Source organism: Fukomys damarensis, unplaced genomic scaffold (assembly GCF_012274545.1).
Source record: "Fukomys damarensis isolate Sample0158 unplaced genomic scaffold, DMR_v1.0_HiC HiC_scaffold_27, whole genome shotgun sequence".
Classification (NCBI taxonomy): Eukaryota; Metazoa; Chordata; class Mammalia; order Rodentia; family Bathyergidae; genus Fukomys; species Fukomys damarensis.
In genome coordinates this window covers 1,913,619-1,937,087 of record NW_022900939.1, presented here as the reverse complement: position 1 = coordinate 1,937,087, position 23,469 = coordinate 1,913,619, and the positions used below count along the sequence as shown (strand labels likewise).

At 47.6% G+C, this 23,469-nt stretch overlaps 1 protein-coding gene across 8 annotated transcripts in view; it reads left to right on the top strand.

The window, feature by feature from the left end:
• Positions 1-10,971: 10,971 nt before the first annotated feature.
• The window catches only part of Stx3 (syntaxin 3), a 45,913-nt gene continuing 33,415 nt past the window's right edge, over positions 10,972-23,469 (top strand). For 2 of the 8 annotated variants that reach the window (XR_782014.2, XM_010633090.3), the window contains exons 1-2: positions 10,973-11,249; positions 22,622-22,721. Coding sequence is in view for 5 of the 8 variants with exons in the window: in XM_010633090.3 (XP_010631392.1) it covers positions 11,220-11,249; positions 22,622-22,721 (130 nt within the window). In the remaining 3 variants the exon portion in view is untranslated. Of the gene's footprint in view, positions 11,250-22,621; positions 22,722-23,469 lie in introns of all 8 variants that reach the window. The other 6 variants (XR_004514453.1, XM_010633088.3, XM_010633091.3 and 3 more) reach the window with 5 other exon arrangements.

The window sequence follows — 23,469 nt, the reverse complement described above, 5'->3', positions numbered from 1 at the left end:
AGCCCCGTCCGCTGGAGGCCAGAGAGGAAAGGCTTGGCAAGAGAAGGGATTAATTTTATTTTTATTCCTGTGAGCGCCAGGGAGGCTGGGGCGGGCAGGAGTTTGTTCACATGGGCTCTTCTCCCAGCTCGTATTAAAGTTCCCAGCCATCTTCCCAGACTCCTTCCCTGCAGCTTGCGGGTGCTCCACGTGCTGCTCCACAGCTAAGTGCCTGTCTCCTAAGTCACTGGGGCCCTTTCCTTCATTAGCAGAGTGGGTTGGAGACCACCTTGCCTTTGTTCTTTGTGACTTGGACTCTGTCTTCTGTGTCCACTGTGTCTAAGAGCTGTAATTCTAACACTTGTCACCATAGTGACTGCAGAGACTGTTATCTGAGCAGTTTGGTCTTGGACAGCACCTGTGTTTGGTGCCGTGCACACCTGCGTCTCAACCTCCTGGTCCCACGGAGCGAGGTGAAGCTGTGTATTCTTATTTTGGGGTTGGCCTAAGCTGCCCGGCTGGGAGGTGGGGATCATGAGCTGGACCCCTCTGTCTTGCCTCTTCTTACCGCTGGTCACGTTCATCACGTTCTGGCCCTCCGGCTCCCTGGCCCTCTGGTGCAGTGGCAGATATGTGTTCCTCTGGGGCCCGGGCCGGCACCCTGTGTAGGCATCTGTGTTGCTGACCAGCAGCAGTGTGGCCCTCATGTCCCCTCAGTACTTACGACTGACTTTTCTTGCTTCCTTCCCTGGGGGGTTGGTGAAATTTTCCCTGCTTAAAGTAGAACATTTACTTGGAGAAGCCCTACATTTGCTAATCAAGCCAAAAGTCACAGATCCACCTCCCAAAGCTGGCTGCGCTCCAAGACTCCTGCCTTTACTAAGGCCCCAGTCCATGTCGTGGCCCTGCTCCTGATCAGACCGTGAAGGAAGAGGTGTGGGTCCCTCGGTGAAAATCCGGCGACCTCATTTCTCCCCTGAAAAATCCCACTCGTCCCCGAAGGCTGGGTTTCTGCATCGTCAACACAGGGAAGCTTCCCTTCCAGGCTGTGTTAGCCACCCTGTGACGGACCCCTCAGACCATTTTTGTTCATCTGTAAGAATAGCCAGGGCCGGGGGTTTAGCTCAGTGGTGCTGCCGCCTGCTTCGCAAGCACAAGGTCCCAGTTAGATCGCCAGTCCAAAAAAACCCAACCAACCAAACAAACAAAAAAACAAAGAATGGCCAGGTTGGTATTGCAACTCAAGGGCTCCCTGTTCAGTTAGCACTTCACCATCCCCTCCCTGGAAAGCTGAGCACTAAGCCATTCAGTGGTGAAGGGGCTGTTTATTTTGCCAGCCTACCTACCTGCGGCCCGCAGCCCCTCCTCTCTGGCCCCTTGTACGGCCTCCCTCCCATCTTCCCTGCCAGGCGGCCTGCTTTCTGGCACTGAGCTGTTTCCACAGCAACGCTCCCTGGCCTCTGAGTGGAGGAGACTGAACTTCAGCCTCCCTGAAGCGATTGTGGAGCGTGGAGCGTGTACTGTGTGCTTCCGCCCGCGGTCTGGTTAAGGCAGCTTGCTGTGGCATCAGGATGTGCTTTTAAAGTAACTTTACATTTTGGCGTGTTTTTAGATTTATGGAGAAGTGGCCGTGATGGTACGGAGAGCTCCTGTCCACCCCTCACCCAGTCCGCCGTGATTAACGTGTGGCATTACGCAGTGACACTAAAACTCAGGCAGGGCCACTGGTGCACGGGTAGCCTCGGAGTACCAGGCTTCGTCGGGAGTTTGCCCCTCAGTCCTTCGAAGTCCTTTCTGTCCTAGGATCCAGCGCAGCACGCACATGGCATTCAGCCGTCAGCTCTCGGTCCCCCTTCTTCTCCGTGGCAGCTGGTGGCATCTGGGGCCTGTGCTGCGCGCCCCGCTGGGCTGGGCTGGGCGGGTGGCCGGCCCGAGGCTTCTCTCCGCGGTGCTTCCTCAGCTGCGAGGCAGGCTGGGGTGAGTCACCCGGAGATTAGTGTAGGGATTAAACGCAGCGGTAAGGGGAAAGCTCCTGTCTTAGGAGAATCCTGGGCTCATGTCTAGTGTCAGTGTGTGGTGCCCGTTACAGTCGAGGGTGGAGTATTCTACAGGGACGGCCAGAGCAAGGGTCCAGGACACCGTTAGCTCCTCTCCCCTCCCTGCATCTCTGACAGCTGAGCGCTGCAGAGCTGTTGAGCCAGGACGGGAGGGTGGAGGAGGGAGGAAGTCTGAGAGGAAAGAGGGACGGACCTAAGGGACAACCGTCCTCCTCCTTCAGGAGGAAGAAAGGGTCACCGGAATGTCCTTGAACGACTCCCGGTGTGAGGGGCAAAGCAGGGCTTCTCATGCCGGTGGCCTTGCTGGAGCTTTCCTTGGATAAATCCGTGCAGGCTTGGACGAGGCTTGCATCTTCTCCCTCGGGCTGGGCTCGAGCACCCTTCTCCTGGGTGGATAATGCCGCGTGCTGAGGGCTGTCCCCGCTCACTGCGGGGTGGCGTCATGGCCTGCTTGCCTGGGAAGCTGCGGTCTGAGCTGGAGAGGCCGGTTCCCCGTGCGACTCTCTCCGGTGTCGGGTGTTCCATGGTACCGCTGGGGGGACCGTGACCGCCTGACTAGTGCGAAGGGGAAGGCCTGGCCGTGCTGGTCGGTTATGAGACCTGGAGACTTCTCTCCATCGCTGCAGTGGAGAACGTGGGACTGGACAAGGGAGCGGACCAGAACTGGCTTTGTGCTGTGGGTAATTTAATCTTCCACAAGCCCACTCGCCTTCTTGTGAGTTCACTGCTGCTACTTGGGAACTAGCTCCGGTCTTGAGCACTGGCAGATAGGAAAGAGCGCCGGGGGAGGGAGTCCTGATGATGTCTGCATCCACGGCAAACACAGATCACACAGAAGTTCAGGAGACACTGACCCTGTATTAAGTAAGACACAGAGGAAACGTGAGTTATATCGGCCACATTCCTGACAGTGATGTAATCTAGAAATGAACAGTACGGCTGTAGTCCACCCAGGCTGGCTTATGTTGGAAATCTAAACATACCTTTTTAAGTAACTCTTGACTTAAAACAGACATGACAGGAAAAACAAGTGAATTTACGAGAGCAGTTAATATCAAAGCCGAAGCAGGATTTAGGCGGAAAGCTTATTTTTGTAAACGGATATAGTAGAAAACTGACAGACTTGAAATAAATGAAATGAATTCTATGACTGTGAATCTGCTTTTCCTCAGAAAACTCAAAACTGACCATCGAACTGCATGTTTTAATTAATACATATATTAGTACACTAACACACGACGATTACATTTGTTGTGCGGAGCTGGGACATGTGGATGACCCCTCTTAGTTCTTTTCTTGCTGTTTCCTTCCCCCCCGTCCCTAGTTCTCTGATTTGGAGTGTGGTCTTGGGCATGGTCCAGTGCCACTGTGAGTATCTCCCATGTAGTAATAGCTCGTGGGATCCTTACAGCGGCTCTGTGAGCAGGTTATTCTGGTCACATTACAAATGAGGAAACTGAGGGTGAGAGGAGGTAAGTGTGTGTTCGAGATTCCTGTAAGTGGCAGAGTGGTGTCCAGTGCAGGAAGCCAGCCGTCTTTCCGTACCTCCACATACGCGCACATCAGTGGGACTGCAGGTGCTGCTGGCCTTCTTGCACGCATCAGACTTTAATCCAGCTTAGACTCGTGGATGTTGCAGTAAAGTAAACACTCTAAAGTAAACGAGAGTGTGTCACCAGGGTAGAACAGGAATGTAGCTTCAGGCAGCCTGTAGCGGGTCCGAGCCGGGGCTCTGGGACCCCGCAGACCTGCTTTTGGGTCCTCTGATGCCATTGGGTAGCTGACTCACCGGACGGTGGACCTAACAAAGCAGCTGTGTCACGCGTCCACGGGAAGGTGCTCTTCATCTTTCCTAGGCCGAGTGTGAGAATGGGGTGATGTGTGTGAAAACAGAATGTACACGCTTCTCATCTGTTACTGCCACGGCAGAATGCATTATCCACTCTGCCCTTGTCCAGTTGTCCACTGTCTCACTGGCCCTAATCTGATGATGTTTATCCCTCAGCATTGGCTTCATTGGCAGGGCTAATGTTTGCTGTGGTTGCTTAGCTAGAATGACATCTTGGAGGCAGGAGGCTCACTTAGGTGTGGGTATTTACCGATTTCCTCTCTGTCATCTGACAAGGGTGTTGCGGAAGATGCAATTCAGCCCAAAGGGGAAGTGTCCCCTGGGGTCAGGTTTCACTGGTGGAGAAGGCCCAGGGCACCGGGAGAACGGGGCGTTGGAGAAGGGCCATCCGACTCTAAATGGGGAACCCAGCGCCATTGCCTGTTGAGAGCCACATACTCATTCAGACTCTCTGCTCTTTAAATGCAAGAAGAAGGTGTCTGGGTGTGTGTCCATGTGAGCGAGTGCTGGTGCCTGTCTGTGGGAACCCACGGGTCCCTGCTCCTGGAGGAGGCAAGTTGGGGATGTGGGCGGCAGGTGTAAGACAAACCAGATGCCACTGTCTAGGAGCCAGAGGTAGAGGGAGTCTGTTGGGCCTAATAAAGAGGAGTCTGTCTGCGGAGAGAAGAGCTTGGGGCATCGGTGACCAGGTGTCCTTCCCAGCTGCTGCTGCTCGCTCCACCCAGAAACTCCTTCCTGGCAGCTCCTGGGCCTTCTTGGTTGCTCTGGACCCTCTCACCTTGGGAACCTTGAGTGAGGCAGACAGCTGGTGGGCTGAGTTTTCTTCATTTGGGGTGACCTCCTTTCTCTTTTCTTCATCTCTTTCCTTTCCACTCTAATTTTTGAGAGCCTGTGGAAACTTAAGTTACTGATTTAAATTTAAACTGCTCCATGCTTTTACCTACCTAGACCGGAACAAGGTCTCTTAGTTACTTGTCTCGTTGCTGAGACACAATCCCCAGTAACCAAAGTTAAAGGATGAAAGGTTTGTTTTGCTCAGTTTGTAGAGGTTTCAGTCCATAGTTGGCTGGCCACAAGGCAGGGAAGGTAGAAAGCAGCAAGCTACAGGCAGAAAGCAGCATCCCTCTTTCTGTTTCTTATATTTTATCTAGGGTGGGTAGCAATCACACCCCTAATCCTAGCATCCCACCATAAATCAATCCCAGCATCATACATCCTAGATTTAGCCACCTTTGAGAAGGCCCACCTATGACCCCATGAGGCTTTGGAGGGACATCTAGATACAAGCCGTAACAGGAGGCATCGTACTCATCTACCTCTGTGGTTTCCTTCCTTCTCTTTTCCCCTCCCCTCTTTCTCTTTTGACGTAGGACTTTATTGTGCTTTATTGGGCTGGAGCCCAGAGCCTTGCACATGCCAACAGGTGCTCTACCACGTAGCTAGACCCCTGGACTGGTAGTAGGACTCTTTCTTCAGATGAAATTGTCTGTTCAGTTCCAGTGATTAAACTAGGTAACAGTGAAGCTGTGCAGGTGTAAGGTGAGGTCTGACTTCCTGGGTGGTTTCTGAGGCACCTTTGAGGTATCCTGGGGTTTCCCCAAACCGCACTTGAAAGCTAAGCTCCTAAATTGGAGAGAAGACTAAGGTTTGACAAAGACAAGTATTGTCCTGAGGCCCATACTCCTCCTCCCAGCCTGGGGTGGTTTCTGCAGAGCTGGCAGCTGCTGTCCTGGCCCCTGGCCCCTGTAGGTGAGATGCTTTCTAGCTAGGTCCAATGCAGCTTAGGGATGGGGACATGCGCCTGGACCCTTACTCTGCAAGGCAGCAGCTGGCAGACCATACATAACATCATTGCTTTGGCCTGTGGTTTCTCAGCAGCAGAATCTGAATGGGACTCACTGCCATTAGTGTCCAAAGAGCAGCTAGGGCATGGCGACCGCCAAGCACCTCATGGAGCTCAGCTTGTGTGAATCACATGAGTCCTGCAGCAGGACCTGTGGTCAGATACACAGAGTGCAGAGAAAGCCAGAGGGACGCTGGGCATCCAGGAAGAGGAGTCCCAGGCCTAGTTGCTCTAGGCTGAGTTCTGGGCCCTTCAGCGCTCTCTGCTCTGCCCAGAGTGGAGGCCGTAGCTCCACTGTTGCTTCTAGATCTGGGGTGTGTTTAAGGGTGGGCCGACCGGGTTGTAGTTCAGCATTAGCTAAGTCTCTGGCAGCCGCTCCCATCTCCTGGTGTGAGAACCATCAGAGAGGTGGGTAGGAAGCTTGGGGGAACCAGAGGTTTTACTTTCCTGTAGCTGATCTTGCAGCTACTGTAAGCATCTGTTACCCCACAGCTTGATTCTCTGATAACAGTGCTGAAGTGCTCTTCTCAGCTGAGGGCTGTCACAGGACAAAGGGCATTGTGTGCTTTCCTGACCTTGGTCCCTGGAGGCCCTTCTTTGGAGAGCTGCCTGCATGGGAAGGAAGGAGGCAGCCTCTACCAGGTCCTGGTCAGGGGTGTCAGGAACCCTGGGTGGCTCTGGGTTCATGAGACAGCAGGTGGCGGAGAGGATGGAGGGCTCTGCCTTGTATTTTCTGACCAGATGAGGTGTTGTTTTATGCTTTGGAAGCAGCTTGCTACTAGGGGAAAGATGACTGCATGGGAAGATGGAAGTTTGGAGACCTGAGCTCTAGTCCATTCTGTGGCAGTGACCTGTTATTTGGTCTTGGGCTCTGGTTTCTGTGTATCTAAGTGAAGGACTCAATAGTAAAATCCTTAAGGTTGCATTTAGCTCTACAGGTCCTGTGTCCCCTCCCTACACTCCCTGCTGCTTTTTCTTAAAGAGAACTCAGATCTGCGATAAAGGAATGAGGAATTGACTTAACTAGCTAGATCTTCTGTATGGTTACTTTGTTGGGTTCTCTCTATGTGTTATACACTATATAAGGAAGTTTAAAATTTTATTTTATTTAGCCTTCACATCAGTCCTGGCTGTTTGTTTTTCTTTGATATATGTCTATATTTATACACCTGCATCTATATCTGTATGAAATATACATATACAACTTTTTTTTTTTTTTTAGTACCAGGGATCGAACTCCAGTGCTTGTGTTTGCGAGGCAGGCAGCAGAACCACTGAGCTAAATCCCTGGCCCATGAAATATACATATACAGACAGAATGAGAGACACTTTCATACACACACACACACACACACACACACACACACACACAGTTGGGCATGGTGGTGTATGCTGATAATCCCAGCACTCTGGGAAACTGAGGTGGGCAGATTGCAAGTTTGAGCCTGATCTAGGAATCTTAGCAACTTGGATCCTGTCTCAAAAACAACAACAATAACAACAACAAAAATCTGGGAGAAGGCCCTGGGTTTAATCCCTAGCACAGCACCAAAGATATCTATACATACAGTGCCATTTCTGTGTATATGGTGGAAATGTTACTCGTCTGTCAAACTTGAATAGAGGAAGGTGGCAGAGAGAGAAGGGTTCACTCTCAGGATTTTCCGGTTGTGAAACTCGGGGTGAAGTCTGGCAGTGGTGTTCAGCCTGCTGTGTGCTGAGTGTGACAGGCAGAGTCGTCATCGGATACCTACGTCCTTTCGATGTGCCCAGCCCTGTGCCAGGTGCCCTGTGAGTGCTGCGACTTGTGAGCTCTTATTTATTTCTGGCCACAACTTGCTTGAAATGGAGCTGGGGAGCTGACATCTAACTCCTAAGACTGTGAGACAAGCGTGAACTGGAGAGGGGCCAGAGGGAGGTTTGAGCGATGAGTCTGGAGGACAGCAGGGCAAGGAGCGGGGGAGGAGACAGGGTGCCTGGTGCTGCCGAAGCCCAGAGCAGGAATAAACGTGCTGGGTGCGGAAGGCTGAGCAGCCCAGGTCGAAGGGAGCAGACCGCACTTGGCGGAGGCAAAGCAGGGCTGCACAGCTGGCTACAGAGGGTCTTGCCAGGCAGGTGGAGGCTCTGCATTGACGCAGCAGGTGACGGAAAACCACGATACTGGGAAATGGGGATGGCGTGGAGTTGGAGCAGGCAGTGGTGCATGGCCAGGCACACTCACTCCTCTTCTGCAGAGGAGGAAACCGGCCCCATGATGAGCATGTGATGAGGCCAGATGTCCTCAGGGTGGGGAACTGACCTGCTGGCAGCCTATAGGGAGGAGGAAGGAGGAGGAGAAGGGGAGAAGGTTCTGTTTCTTTACACCCACATCTTTGTAGCCTAATCTGAAAGGTTAAGTAATGCCAGGCATGGTTGCGCATGTCTGTAATCCCAGCTGATGGGAAATTGACCTTTTTTAGGTACTGGTGTGGGAGCCCCGTGTGTCTCCCCTGCCTCATAGAAGTCATGAGGTAGGTAGTGTCATTGTCATTCACAGGCAATTCATAGGCAAATTCACCTCCCTGGAGGTCTTGCAGGTAGTAGTTGCTGACGGCAGGCTTTGGACCCAGGCTTCTCCTTCCCTGGTCATCTTCTCGCTGAAGGTGGACCAGTTGCCTGGCTAGAACCTGGGCATGGGGATCCCCGTACAAATTGCAGAGGTCTAAAACCTCCTATTGTGACGAAGAGCCAGGTGCCGCCTGCCTTCCCTGCTCAGGCACTGTTACTCCCCGCCCCTGGAGACTTCGCTTACTGCATGCACGATGACAGCCTCCTCCCACGTCTGAAGGCGCACCGCGGGCACACATGTGTGTGTGTCCATCCTCTTGAGGTGCCTTCCTCAGTGTGGGTCCCCAGACTACCCAAGGAAGGACACCCGCTACAGAAGCTGGTTAACCTGCCTCTAGAGGAAGCCTGGGCTCCTGCTTCCTGCTGAGGATGACGCAGATCTCCCACGGAGGCTGCTGGGAGTCCTGCGTGTTGGTGATGCTTGACATAGGGTCACTGTGTTTCATGCTTTAGAAACTGCTGGCTGGATCCGGGCCACTGGTCTCTGTGAAAGCAGGTTATTTATTTAGCTAAAATGGATTCAGTTTCTGTTATATGCCTAGTTCATCATAAGCACTCAGGAAACAGGTAGAATACATTCATGACACAGAGTGCCAAATTTTATTGCACGTGAATAAAGCTGATTCTGGCTAAATGAGGGACACTGTTGGACTCATGGAAAGACCACTGGAAGGAGCCCCAGGACCTGCCCAAAGCCAAGGAGGGCTCCGAGAGGCAGGCATGCAGGCGCTGTGACAGTGGCCTGCCTTTGGGTGACTTCAGACACCTCTCGTAGTTCCCAGTCCTCCTGGGGCTTGGGTTGTGACTGGTGGTATCCCCAAAACCATGTGGGGAACGAGTCCTGGCAGACAGATGGACAGACATACTCAAGTAAAGAATCCACACTGTCAGTTTGTAATCCTGGCATTCTGGGAGGCTGAGGGAGGAGGACCACAAGTTTGAGCCTAGTCTGGGTAATTTAGTGACCTAATGAGACCCTGTCTCAGAGAACTGAAAAGAAACTTAAAATAGCCAGAAATGTAGCTCCGTGTGAAGGCCCGAATTTAAGCCACATGCCACCTGCCCTCCAGTCTTGTCTCGTAGATACACAGGCATCCAGAGCCTCCTAGAGGTTGTAGTCAGTGGAGGAAATTGATAAATATGGGACTAACGCAGAGTAATGAATGGGCTGTGAGGTGGCTGCGGAAGGTCATATGGGGCAGCGGGAGCTGAGGGAGGTTTTCAGTTTTGCTCGGAGCAAGTGTGAGTTAGGTGAGGTATTCAAAGGCTTCCTGAGCTTAATTTTAAAGACTAAGTCATGCCAGGCGTGGTGCATGTCTATAATCCCAGCACTTGGGAGGTTCAGGCAAGATGGCCACTGTGAGTTTGAGGCCAGCCTGTGCTACACGGTGAGATTCTGTCTCCAAACCAAACCAAAGCCTAAGTAAACTTTAGCTGGTTGGAGAGAAGCTCTTCAGGAAGTGGCCTGGTGCAGGGATAATGGTGACAGAATGGTGTGACCAGGACGTGCAGGGAGCCGAGGCTTTGTCTGGGGAGAGCCCCGAGGGAGGAGTGAGCAGGGCTGGGTCTGAGGAGCTCAGGTACTCGTTAGCCCTAGGAGGGCAGCCATTGACCCATGGCCCTGAGTGACAAAGGGTTAGTGTGCTGCTGGAGGCCACAGTGCCGGCAGATCCCACCATTCTGCACACAGCTGCCCAGGGCAGGGTATTGACTGTTGTGGACCAGACAGTGAGAGGCTGGGGAAGCCAGACAAGAGACTCCCTAGTTGTCCAGAGAACCTCAGATGTCCACGGGACTCCAGCACCTGCTCCCATGAATGGAGGGAGATGCCAGCAGGTGAAGAAGGAGCCATTGCCAGTGTCCCCAGCTGTGCAGTTCTGAGTGTTTGGGAGTGACATGTTGTGGGCACAGAAGGCCACAGGCCACTCAGGGCATGAAGAGGCAAGGGTAGAGGCTTCCTGTGCCCCACTACCCCTCTGCAGCTGGTTCCTTTTGTGCAGAGCAGCCTCCACCCAGGGAGTCTTGTTGCTGCTGGAACACCAGTGTGTGGCTTTGCACAGGAGGGTGACTGAGATCGAGGATGCTGGGCCCGGGCGGGGAGACTTCCTTTTCCTTCTGAACAGGAGCAGCACAGAGCATTTCCTCTCCAATAGGTGGTTTCTAAAAACAGGAAGACCTTCACTCCCACTATGAGCCCTAGAGGGGCTGTATCTAGAACTCATGTGAATGGTGTGGAGAGGGGGCCAGCATCCAACAGATGGCCTGGGCCAGTCCCCACATTTAGCTGTGTTACTGGCTGAGTTTCTACACTTCCCCAAGTTTTATGTTCCTCAATATGACCACCAGCAGCAACAAAACTTACCTTGGTCTGGGGGTAGAGCTCAGGAGTAGCTGCTTGCCTAGCCTGTGAGACCTTGGGGTTCACTCCCAGCACCGAAACACCCACCCCACCCCACCCCAACCCTGGCTTTTATTGAATACTATGGTGGTCCAGGCCCTGTGCAAAAATCTTTTACATTCATTCTTTCACTTCTTCCTTAAATAGCTCTATGTAGTAGGTAGTTATTGTCAGCATTTAATGGACACAAAAATTTAGGGTCGAACAAGACTAGTAACTTGCTCACCCCTTACTTCCTCTCCTGTCTCCCTCTGTAAAAAGTCAGTAGGTGGTAGAGCTTGGATTTGATTTGACAATACAACAGCAGAATCGGATACATCATCGAGCTGTTATGAGTTTAAAAGGAAATCATGTGTAAAAAACTGAGTTCCCCGAGCGGTGAGCATTCAGTAACGTCAGTGTTTATTCCCTGCTCCCTTGTGTCTCTTACAGAACCACCTGACACAGGATGATGATACTGATGAGGTTGAGATCGCGATCAACAACATGGCTTTCATGGATGAGTTCTTCTCTGAGGTGGGCAGCCTTCCTGTGTTTTGTTCTGAATGTACATGAGGAAACGTAGCTTCCTTTGTAAGACCACAAAAACCGCACACCTGTTCAGAGTGGCAGAGGAAGGTCACAGCCTTCAGGTGGGCTGGCTGATTGAAGTCGTTACTGGGAGATCTTTTCAGTTCTCCATAATCTTATTAAGGAAGTCAGCAGAGGGGAAATTATATGTCATTGACGATGTGCCCTTAAAGTCTTATTGCTACTTGGCAGCATTTTAATGATATTCCTTCTTGCCTAAAGAATATAATTTAAATACAGAATTAACCACAGGTACATAGCCAGGAGTGTAAAACATTGTTGCATCTTTAGGCTTGTGATTGAGAAAGGTCAAATTTGTTGTTTCCAAACATTTTTATAGTCCCTTTGGCTTAATACTAGCGGTAACAGAGAAACCAAGAAACCAACAGTTTAGTTCTGTAAAGTCTAACAAGACAAGCTGTCCATGTCTTCAGATTCATCCACTCTGATCTTCAGGGCGCTCGTAGGGAAGGTGGTAATAGCTTGCTGGAGAGCTGTGGAGGCAGGAGTGTATCGGGGACAGAAATGCTGCTTTGGTCTTGAATCTTAGCCTGCTTCTGACTAGCTAATGGCTTTAGTTAATGTTCCTTCACCTGCTGAGCACTGGTTTCCTCATCTGTAAACTGGGATTGATAATATAATCATTTCCCCATAGACTTATTGTAAGAATTGAGACAATGCTCATCAAGCAGCAAACAAAACAAAACAAAAAAACCAAAAAAACCTGAAAGCTTACTGTTGCTGAAGTTTCTGTCACTGTAGTATGGTTTCTTTATTTAGTTTTTATTTCCCTGGGGGGAGGTATTTAAAAACCAAGAGGCATTGTATTGTTTCTGCAGAGAGAGTTTGGGCACTTGCAGTCCTCTGAGCTGCAGATGTGGAAGAGTAGCCCCCGCAGTGGAGTGGACTAGGGCCTGACCATGCATACCCCATTATCTGTGAGAGTTGTAACCGGAGTGTGTGCTGCTGACCAGGAGCCGGGCACTACCCCCTCAGCTCCTCACCCGGGTGTAGATGGGTCCTCCTTTTGGTCCACGTATCATCGTAGGATCAGGCAGTGCTTGGCTTTGTGAGCCCAGGGTTAGTCCACTGTGGGCTGCGGAAGGCAAGTGTCCTCTGCTCAATGGTTAGAGTGCTTGTGATATTTGAAGACATTGTATCTCTTGTCCCTGTAGTCTTATCCTGGAGAACCATATGCATTAGCGGACATTTGCCCTAGGATAAAAAGTGAATCTTCTCCAATAACTGACTTCTCCTTCTCCTCGTCCAGTGGGAGGGTCCCTGAGAAGCAGATTCCTTGTGAAGTGGGAAGATGGTGGGCTTCATGGCTTGATTCCTTCCTCTAGAATTTCAGGGCAGTGTAACTTTGGCCAACTTACTTATGCTATCTGAGCTTTGATTTCCTGCTCTGGAAATTGGGAATGTTAGTTCTCACTTTTCAAGGCTTGTAAGAATCACAAGAGCTCACATATGTGGCAAGAATGATCTGCAAAGAAAAGGATTTGGTGGACAAAAGATACTCTCAGAGATTTAGTAAATCTCCTGACTGCCTTATTGTCTTACTGCTTTCTCTTTGTTAAATGTTGTTCTACCATTTAGAAAGGCACCTTGTAAACCCTCTCCTATTAAGGGTGGAGAAGGGGACAGCACAGTGAGGTGGAAGAAGCTTGAAGTTAAATTCTGTATGTGCCATTGACTGTGTGATCGTGGCCATATCTCTTTAGCTGTTGAGTGTGTTCACCTGTGAAACAGAGAAAAATGTCCACTCAAAGATTAGTGAAAGGAGCTAACACTCAGAAAGAGCTTAGTGTGGGGTGAGGCAATGTGACCTTCCTCCTTTCTCATCCGAGAGGACCCAGAGAGGAGAGAATTTGAGAGGGGCGCAGAGGGTGAGCAAACACTCATTAGAAGAGATCTTGCAGGCTTTGGCTGTGGATCTCGGTTCAAATCTTAGCTTTGCCCACTGCCAATGCTTTAAGTTTGGAAGACTTGTGTAACTACTCTAAACCCTAGTTTTTTCAAACAGGAATAGTGCTGGGACTTGCTGGTTACTATGATAAAGTATATGGATACATCTCGCACAGTGCTGATGCATTGTAACTATGTTTTCAGTGAGTTTTAGTTCTCATTGCCATTGTCCCCAGGTGTATTTACACATAAGTAGATTGCAAAGTTTGTTTTACGGAATGTGGCCTGGAAAGGCTTTTGAAATTGGGATTTGGGAAGATGAAGATATTTTCTCTCTGTGTGACCAGGGAACGTGCATCCCCTGTAGGATATTGCTAAATGATTTTTTGGGATGGCAGTCCTAGGATACAGCTTGCCTTTGGGACTGTTTCCAGTGGTCTCCTTGATCATCTGCTGAGAACTGATAGTGTGAATCAGGCTGGTCCTGGAGGTAGTTTCAAGATGCAGGCAAAGTCACAGGACCAGTGTCTTTCCAGAGCTGATTTGCACTATGAAGTTTGGTTGGTTGCTCCATCTTCTCATTGTTAGAGAACGAAATTGGCTTTTGTGTTTTGAGGCCACCTTCGCCTGGTGATGAACCCTGGATTTTTTGTCTAATTTACAATTGTTTATTATATTTTTTGATCATTTCCTTAGCTGACAGAGAGGAAATTTTTTGAGGAAACAGACCTGCCTTTGGAGGCAGAAACATTAGGGGTGTGTTATTCTGTGTTCATTCATTCATCTGTCAAAAAAGGTCTAAGCGCTTACTGTCTTCCAGACCGCATGTGAGGTGTCGGGGACACAGCACTGTGTGTGACAGGGTCCTTGCCCTGTGTCTCCCTGGTAAGAGTGATGGAGCTTTTTAAGAGTTACCCTACGAGGACAGAAACATGGAGAAGGGACTGTGGGAGCACTAAGTCCCACCTGGAGGAAGGGGGCTTCCTTGGTCTCAGCAGGACTTGTGCGTATCAATCAGGTACCCTAGAGCTTGTCCATGTGCAGACCTGTATGGTCAGACACCAGAGCAGCTCAGACTTGGGGTTTCCAGAAGTTTTTCCAGATGATTTTATGACCTGTGGCAGTGATGAGTCACTGAAGAATGACGGGAGTCTGAGGTTTTTCAGGAAGTGCTAGTCAGAGTGTGTTTTAGAAAAATCAGTCTGCGGAAGTTTGTAGAGGGGAGGAGACCACAAAGGAGAGGCCAGCAAGTTGGCTGCAGCAGCGGCCCCTGCGAAGGAAGGTGAGAGTTCCGATGGGGTCTTTGGGCCTGGGGCAGGAGGGTGTGTGCTTCAGGGAGGCTGGGGACTGACTGGGTGGGGGGTTAGGAGTGGTGGCAGGTGTTAGGGGTTGGGCCAACATCTCTAAGACCCTCTGGGCTTCCCCAAAAGGACTGAGTGTTCTTGTTGTCTGTTGTGTAATGAGCCACTTAATGAAGTGCACCAACCCTTTTATTATGCGGATAGGTCCTTTAGATTAGGAATTGGACTCCCACGAACAATGGAGAAAGGTTCCTTTCTCCCACACACATTCCTAACACTGACTGACTCTAATCATTGTTTCTCTTCTCACACCATTACCTCCTCTTGTTTTCCAAACATAAGTATAACCTGGGTTTATAGCCATTTGTTCTTTTTTTTTTTAATTTTAAAATATAACTTCCTATTTCATATATATATTTATTATATTGATTGTTTTTATATTAACCAATGACGTGACTATTGTATAACTTCCTTGTTATCACTCTACAGTTTGAGAACCATTTAATATAATATAGAAACAATTTTATAGTAATAGATGCAGCAATGTGTGCTATTATCAGCAATCTTCAGCAAAGGTACTTGTTCATGTTCCTCATGCTTATGTGCCAGAATGCTTCACAGTGTATGCTGCAAATCAATATGGAGATACCGCAAAGAACTGGGACTACAGGTTCCATTTGACCCAGCCATCCCTCTGCTGGGTATCTTTCCAAAAGAATTAAAAGAATCATATCACAGTGATATATGCGCACCTATGTTTATAGTGGCACAGTTTGTAATAGCTAAAATGTGGAAACAGCCCAGTTGCCCATCAGTTGGAGACTGGATAAAGAACATATGGTTTTTCTATAAAATGGAATACTACTCAGCTATAAAGAATGAGAAATTAGAGTCATTCATAGGAAAATGGATACATATTGAGGATATACTCCTAAGTGAAATAAGTAAGTCACACATGTATAAGTACCAAATAGTTTCTCTGGTGTGCAAAACTATAATGATACATAAGATCCTAATGATATAATTGACACTGTGAAACACGAAGGAAAGGGCTGAAGGTATAGGGGAAATGGGAAGGGCATGGGAAAGGAAATAAGGGAAAAGAAAAAAAAACATGAGAAAATGAAAAAATGGAAATAAAGTATTTGTAAATAGGGAAGGGAGGAGAGGGTGAAGGGAAGGCAGGGATAAGGGGAAAAATGAGAACCAAGACCTGTCATGTAAAGGTGCAAGATCCCAATGATGAATGTAACTGTACTGTATACCTAAAATGTACCAATAAACTCAAGAAGGAAAAAAAAAAGGAATTGGAGTGTGGCTTATCTATCTCACCTCCACCATCTGCGACCTTGGTTGGGAAGACTCCAGTAGCCAGAGGTTAGAATCGCTATTATAGGGACTTCTGAATTCCAACTTGTGACCCAGGGACTGGGGTGACACAAAGGGAAACCCGGGGAGAGAACATCAGTCAGAGTAGCCACATTTGGCCTCTGTCTGTGCTTGGACTTCTCACAGCATGGCTTCACCCAGCGTCTTTGGATTTTTTTTTCCTTTGGCGGGATCCCTGCTACTGTGTTTTATATTCATTTCATTACTGTAATATACGTTTGAGATATATAATAATTATATTTAGGGTTGCCTGGGGGAATTGATACACATATATCTTATCTTAATCACTGTGATCCCCTTTTCCTCTCCACCTTCATGCTTCTATTCCCAAAAGTCAGCCTGCGTTTCCTGCTCTCTCTGTCTTTATACTTATATTGGGATTCTCATATAAGAGAAACTATGATATTTAACCTCCCATGTCTGACTTATTTCACTTAACATTGTGGTCTCAAGATATATCTATTTTCCTACAAATGGCTCAGATTTATTCTTTTTATGGCTGAATATTTCTATGCCTCATTGTCTTTAGGACTGTCTGGAAAGGCATCCATGCTGTCTCTGTAGTGAACTGAGCATGCATGTGTAACTACTCACAGTTAAAGTTATCGCAGTAGCAATGCATGCAGACCCATGTTTAAAGCAGCACAGTTCTGTTGTGCTGAAGCAGTCGCAAGCTGCAGATTCTAGACAGAAGCACTTCTTAATGGGAGAGCATCCAAAAATTTGTGCCTGTCATTTATTAGATGAGACCACCACAGAGTTAGTTCCATTTGGCACCACCTTGCACCAGCATTATCCCACATAAGACTAGTTGGAGTGGTGAGAAAATGATCCTTTTATCAGGGAGGGAAATCACCCATTCCCCCAGCCTCCGTCCTTCACACCGGCTCCTGGACTGAGTGGCTTGGTCATGCCCACCCCCAGCTGGAAGGGACACCAGGGAAGTGACTGCTTATCAGAGGGACAAGATTGCCAGGATGGCTGGTAGGACCAAGTTCTGAAAGACAGAGTGGAGGGCAGGCTGTTTGGTGAGTCAGTCCAAGTACAGATGAGGAAGTGCGGAACACCTCTGCCATCAATATGTTGGACAGGTTCCTGTTTTCCTCTCAAAAGTTTAAAACGCACATTACCCCATTGAAGTCCAAAGAAGTCCTGCAGTAACCAAATTTTCTTAATGTGGATATTCCAGCATTTAGTTTTCACAGACCTTTCTGACATGGAACTTCTGTAAATAAGGATGAGTGGGATGGATATACTTTAGAAAATGCTATTAATGTATAAAGCCAGAGTCTTATTTTTAGGATTCTATCTTAATGTGGGCTGCTATTTCAGATACTATAGAGTAGGCTATTTATAAAAATAGACTCTTATTTTCCACCATTCTGGAGCCTGGGAGTATGAGTTCAAGGTGGAAGCATGATTGGGCTCTGGTGGGGACCCTTCATACAGGCTGCTGACTTCTCATATTGTCCTTGCACAGTAGCAAGAGAGAAGCTAGCTTTCTGGCCTCTTCTTACAAGGCACTAATCCCATTGATGAGGGCTCCACCCACATGACCTAATCACCTACCAAAGCCTAAGTAGAATACAGTCATGTTGGGAATCAGGCATCCACCCATCAATCTGGGTATGTACAGACACAAATGTTTAGGTCACAGTAGCAATTAAACAAATCTGAGACTATTTTGTGGTGGTGTGTGAAGCTTATTTGTCTCTTGAAGTTACTTGTGTTCATTCATTTTTCAACCAACATCTGCTGAGTGACACCACATGCCTGAAAGAGTAGTGGATGTCAAGTCTAGGACAAGAAAGCCACAGTCCCACCCAATCCTTGAAAAGATCTGAGTCAGGACTGGAGAGCATGAAGAGGAACTGCAAGGTGGCTGGTCTTGGAACACAGGAATTTGGTAGGCAGGCTTGATTTTTGATAGAACTAAAACCCTCAAGGTGAATGTGATTTAGAAATGTAGGCTTGAGGTCAGATCAGGAGGTTAAATACTTCTTAACTCTGTAAGCAGGATATCTGGATGACAAGGACTTACTGGTTGAGCTGGTAGACTCTGCATTTCAGGGCTCTTTCAATAAGGCAGGCAGGAAGCCTTGGTCACTCATTGACTGGTCTCTTCCTGTCCTTCCTGTGCTGTGCTTTTGAATTGTCAGCTCTTCTTTGGAATGCTCAACCAAGGGCAGTGTTGTGGGAGATGATTTATGGTACCCCCACCCCAATCGTATGTTGAAGCTTAATCCAGATCTGGGATTTCCCCGTGTGTGCTTGTTGTTCAAGTCATCCAGTCTCAGCCTTTACACCATGGTCCTCACCCTGCATGACATCACTGCTCTGGCTGGCCATGCTGGTGACCACACGTTTCCCCTTTGTCCCTCCACCTGCTGCTGCTCACCTCAAAATACCTCACTGCCCTCAGGCTGTGATCTTGGCCCCTTTATCCCTGTGTGAGAAATTCCATTGCATTGTGTTGCTTTAGTCAAAATACCTAGATAAGCTGGGCGTGGTGGTGCACGCCTGAAATCCCAGCACTCCGAAGCTGAGGCAGGAGGATTGCTGTGAGTTCCAGACCAGCCTGGACTACACAGTGAGTTCCAGGTCAGTCTCAACTACATAGTGAGAGCTGTTTTAAAAACAACAACAACAACAACAACAACAACAACAACAACAACAACAACAAAAACCCCTAGATAAGCTTTTGTTTCCTGGCTAAATTTTAAGTGATTCAAAGCCCCAGACACATGTAATCAATTGGAAATTATTGTCTAGGTCACCTTCTTTTGCTGGTCAATATAACTCTGAGGTCTCTCTGCTCTTTTCATTCACAAGAAGAGAGCTAGAACACTAGCCCGTCTCCATAAACCCCCTCAGGGTTGGCATCTACTGCATGATTGACTGAGGTGACTTCTCCCTTCTCATCTGTTTTTGAAAACAATGAAGCCAGCAAGTCAAAGACCTGACTGAGAAGCTGTAATGTGAGGACTGTTTTAGATTATCCATTTTTTGGGACAGGGGAAAAGTAAAGGTGTATGAATTATTCGAGTGCACAACTACATTACTTTTCTCATCTGGGAATGGTAGTACATAACTCATTTTCAGTAAGTAAAAATGGAAGAATTAATGCCCCACAAGATGTGCAAGGTTCATGGGAATATTGGGGAGGCAGAGACAAATTCTTCAGGAGTATAAACAAAGCTTTTCTCACCTTACCCCACAGCAACTGCCACTTCTCTAAAATAGTGCTTTTTCTGCTTCCCACTGTCTAATTAGATACCTCTGGCTAATTAAATCCAGAGGGAGGAGGCCAACCATGCCTTCAGAGTCACTACTTCCTTTTAGGAGGCGATAGTAGATTGAATAACATGGTTATATAATGGGCAACACCATTATATAACTCAAGTGTGATTGAGTGAAGCGCCGTTGACTTGCTGTCCTTGTGTGGCTACTGATGACAGCAGAGTGTACTGTTAGAATTGCTGGAAAGGTTAAATGAGACATGCTTATAAAGGGACAGCACAGTACTTGCATACAGTAAGTATGTAGCAGGTGCTGTTTTCATGTTTATCATTGCCATCATCTAATGAGTACTGAGCACGTACTTTGTGCTGAGCATTTGATCTGAGCTTGTTCAAGGTCATAGAACTGTTAAGAAACAGAGCCAGAGCTTGAATTGATCTGTCTGATCCTAATTTATTAAGTCCTGTTATCTGGATTCTTGAATTACTGACAATCACCGGAGAATACATTTAGAAAAGAAATGTATAATAAGAAAGCCTTGAGGATATTACTAATGGCAAATTTATCATGTTGACTAAGAAAAGAAACATTTTTGGATTTGTCCTTTTGGTCAGTGATGTTTCGTGCGTGCTCATTGTGTAAAAAGTGCTCTATAGGGAACGGTGGTCAGAGGACAGGCAAATAAGGCACAGGAGCCCTGTGAATGAAACTGAAGCAGTCTCACGAAACATGAGTTGAATACACATTAACTTCCAGAGGCTGAATGCATTGGAACTTGGGAGATGAGGTGGAGGCTCCTTCCAGTGTTTGTTATATATTTGCTTGGCACAGAAAGATGGGGTTTGTCTCTCACAGATGCCTTAGTTTTGACTCTTCCTACAGGATGGGCTAGAGTAGTTCCTCTACCTCTTTGAGTGTCAGCTCTTTTGTATAAAAAGGAGATAGACCTCACAGAATTGTTGTGAAGCATTAAGCATCACATCTGATATATATTCAATTAAATTTTAATTCGTAAGTATATGATTTTTCAGCATAATGGCAGCATCCCTCCTAGAATGAATAGCCTTCCAGCTTTTAGAAGGCACCTCAGTTTGCCCCCTTCACATAATTTTCTGGTTATCCGGCAAATACACAAGAGGAAATCACATGTAGATGCCACCACAAAATACTCAGAAAATCACCTTTGAGGAAAACCAGTGGTTCCTAGAAAAAACAGTAACACTCATTTTGGAAAAATAAAGCTTTAAAGATTAGTTTCTTGTCCATCCTGCAATTTTGAAGGTTTTTTTCTTTTTCTTTGGTACTAGGGATCAAACTTGGGTCCTTGTGCTTGCAAGGCAGGCGGCAGAACCACTGAGCTAAATCCCCGGCCCCTAAAAGGGTTTTTGATAATTTGGTGAACTGATTAATATGCTGTGCAACCAGAGTCCCTGAAATGCCTTCAAAAAATGAGGTGGATGCAATGGAGGAGAGGGAACAGCTACAGTGGGTGGAGAATTGGGTGGGGGCGCATATGCTCCCTGGGCCTGAGACAGTCTGTAGACAGGTTGAGGACCCAGCCCCAGCTTTCCTGTCCCTGGGGCCTGCTGAGTGTCCACCGTGCCTGCAGTAACTGAACTTGTCTTTCCGCCATTGACCAGAGTTTGGGCCAGGATGCTCTTCAGTTTTTAAAGTAATTTTCCAGAAGAGATTGTCAAAGACAACCAGTGTGAAAAAACAAAGGCCTCATCGCTTGTTAAAATTGCGAGACTTGTTTTAAACTAGTTAATACATTTTATTCTAGAAAGCCCTTTTTTCAATGCCATGACACTGTGCAGTTACTTTGGTGTGACAGCCTTGTGATGAATGTGGCATTTTATGAGTTCTCCAAGGAGCCAGTGTTTGAGAGAGGAAGGTCTAATACCTTTCGAGTCATTGGTATTCATAGCTGGCAGTGCAGGTCCATTTTGTAGTTGAGTGGACTTGGGATTCTGCTAAAAGCAAAACAGTATGGAAAACAAAAACAATGAATCTTAGATCTAATCAGAGGACTGGTTATAGGATTGGAGTCTGGAGGGGTCTGTGTGAGTGCTTTTTCTGCCCCTGGCTATTCCCCTACTGGATAATGGTATTCGCACAAACCAAGGCTTCACAAATATTTGTGTATCTACTCATATGAATACTTAATTTTGATATTACATTGAAATCTTATATCACTGAGCCAGTGATTCTACTGTCCAGCTATCTAAGGCAGTGTACTTATAGAAGGGGAACCCTTGCTTCAGTTGCAAACATATCGATTTATTTATTTATTTATTTTTGTTTTTTTGAGACAGGGTCTCACTATGTAGCTGTGACTGACCCAGAACTCACTATGTAGCCCAGGCTGGTCTCGAATTTAGAGTGATCCTCCTGCCTCAGCTTCCTGAGTGCTGGGATTACAGGCATGTGCCATCACACCCGTCTGCAAACATACCAATTTAGAGTAAAGAGCTCAAGTTTTATTTCTATTTTCTGTTCAGTTCAAAGTGTTGAAATCAGGCTTTATTTTATTTATTTATTTTTTTTAAAAAAGAAGTGAATCATCCTTTGGAAGAAAGGGATGGTACACTGGTCAGAAAGCTGCACATTCATGGATTTTTTTTTTCCTCTGCATCCCAGATGTTAAGACCCTGCTACTGTCTGGCTGGTCAGGGTTTCTGTTAAGTATGGCAGTGATGTGTATGCTCACTTTGGGATGAGGTGAGTAGGCACTGTGGGGCATTAAGGTCTCTTCTCTCTGTGCCACGCCAGTGTCTCTGCTACCACTGCAGTGGGGCCATGATGCTAGGCATGAAGGTTGTACTCACCGCTAACCCAACAGTACCTTGGGGTGGTGCCCGATTTGGGAATAAAATGCTGCCGGAAGTACTTCTTGACACTCCCACCCTGCACAGTTAGGAACCTTGACACATGCAGAAATGGTGCATGGCTCTAGCTCCTGCAGGAACCACCTGAACCATGTCCAGACGTGTGGCTGTGTCCTGAGATGGCGCAGTACCTCTCCTTCCCCCTCATCTCACCCTGCCTCTCATTCTCTGGTGTTCACTCCGAGGCTGGTTCTCTGCCCTTCACTTCTTTCCTTCCTTCTGTTGCCTCTCTCTCCATCTTCACGCTCTTCTGTTCTCATTTTTAGGGCTGAAGGGCCTGCCCAGTAGGGTTCAGTGGCACCTCCTCTCTGATGCTTTTTCGTGGGTTTCTCGGCTTTCTCGACTGTGGTCTGACTTCCCCACTCAGGATGGGGAATGTATTCCTGCTCGGGGAGGATAATGGGGTTTAATGGCTACTCTGTTGAGATTAATTTGACTATAGAAAGGGTGCTCACTGGGCTGCCGAAGACTTTTAAACCCTCATCTTCTTCCACAGAGCCAGAAGGTGGATGGCTTTCAGCAGGAAGCTCTGCTAAGCAGTGGATGTATTCTTTCTCTTTGATGATAAGGATTATTGACTTTCTGATTATAGATTGAGGAAACTCGACTCAACATTGACAAGATCTCAGAACATGTGGAGGAGGCAAAGAAACTCTACAGTATCATTCTCTCTGCACCCATTCCGGAGCCAAGTGAGTGTTTGCTCAGTGGAACCGCCCAGCAATGACCCTTGGCACTGGGGCAGAGCCAGTCTTGGTTTCCTTGCTCTGTGCATGGCAGGGGAGTGTACACACCACCTTGTACGGATGTCCACATCGTGTATCACCTCCTAATACCTGCCACCATCAGCTCTTCTGTTCATGGTCCACTCCATCTACATGGCCAGTTCCCTCTGCTCCCTGCTTCTGTGACTCACGATTCTCTGCTTCTCCCTTACTCCACTCTGTCCCCGTCCTGTGCCTTTGTTTACCATTTCTCTAGACTCAGAACTTTTCTCAGCCTCCTTTCCAAATTTTACCATTCAAATCCACTTTTTTCCTCAACAGAGTGTTCTGCAGTGCTTCAAATGTGCAGGATCCTTCTTTTCTCTAAATTTGCATTTATTACCACTTCTAAGGCAAAGTGTTTCCCCTAATTGTGCCACCTGTTCACTGTAGAGTTTTAGGCGGTATCTCCTGTTCTTTAGAACAAGGAACATGACCAATCCTGTGATTTTACTATTTACTTTCTTCAATGGCTCTTTCTTTTCTTTCTTTTTTAAGATGAAGTTTTATTTTTTTATTTTTTTGGTACTAGGGAGCAAACTTGGGTCCTTCTGTCTGTGAGGCAGGTGGCAGAACCACTGAGCTAAATCCCAGGCCCAATGGCTCTTTATTTCTTAAAGATTAAAGAAATTTGTGTGTGTGTGTGTGTGTGTGTGTGTGTGTGTGTGTGTGTGTG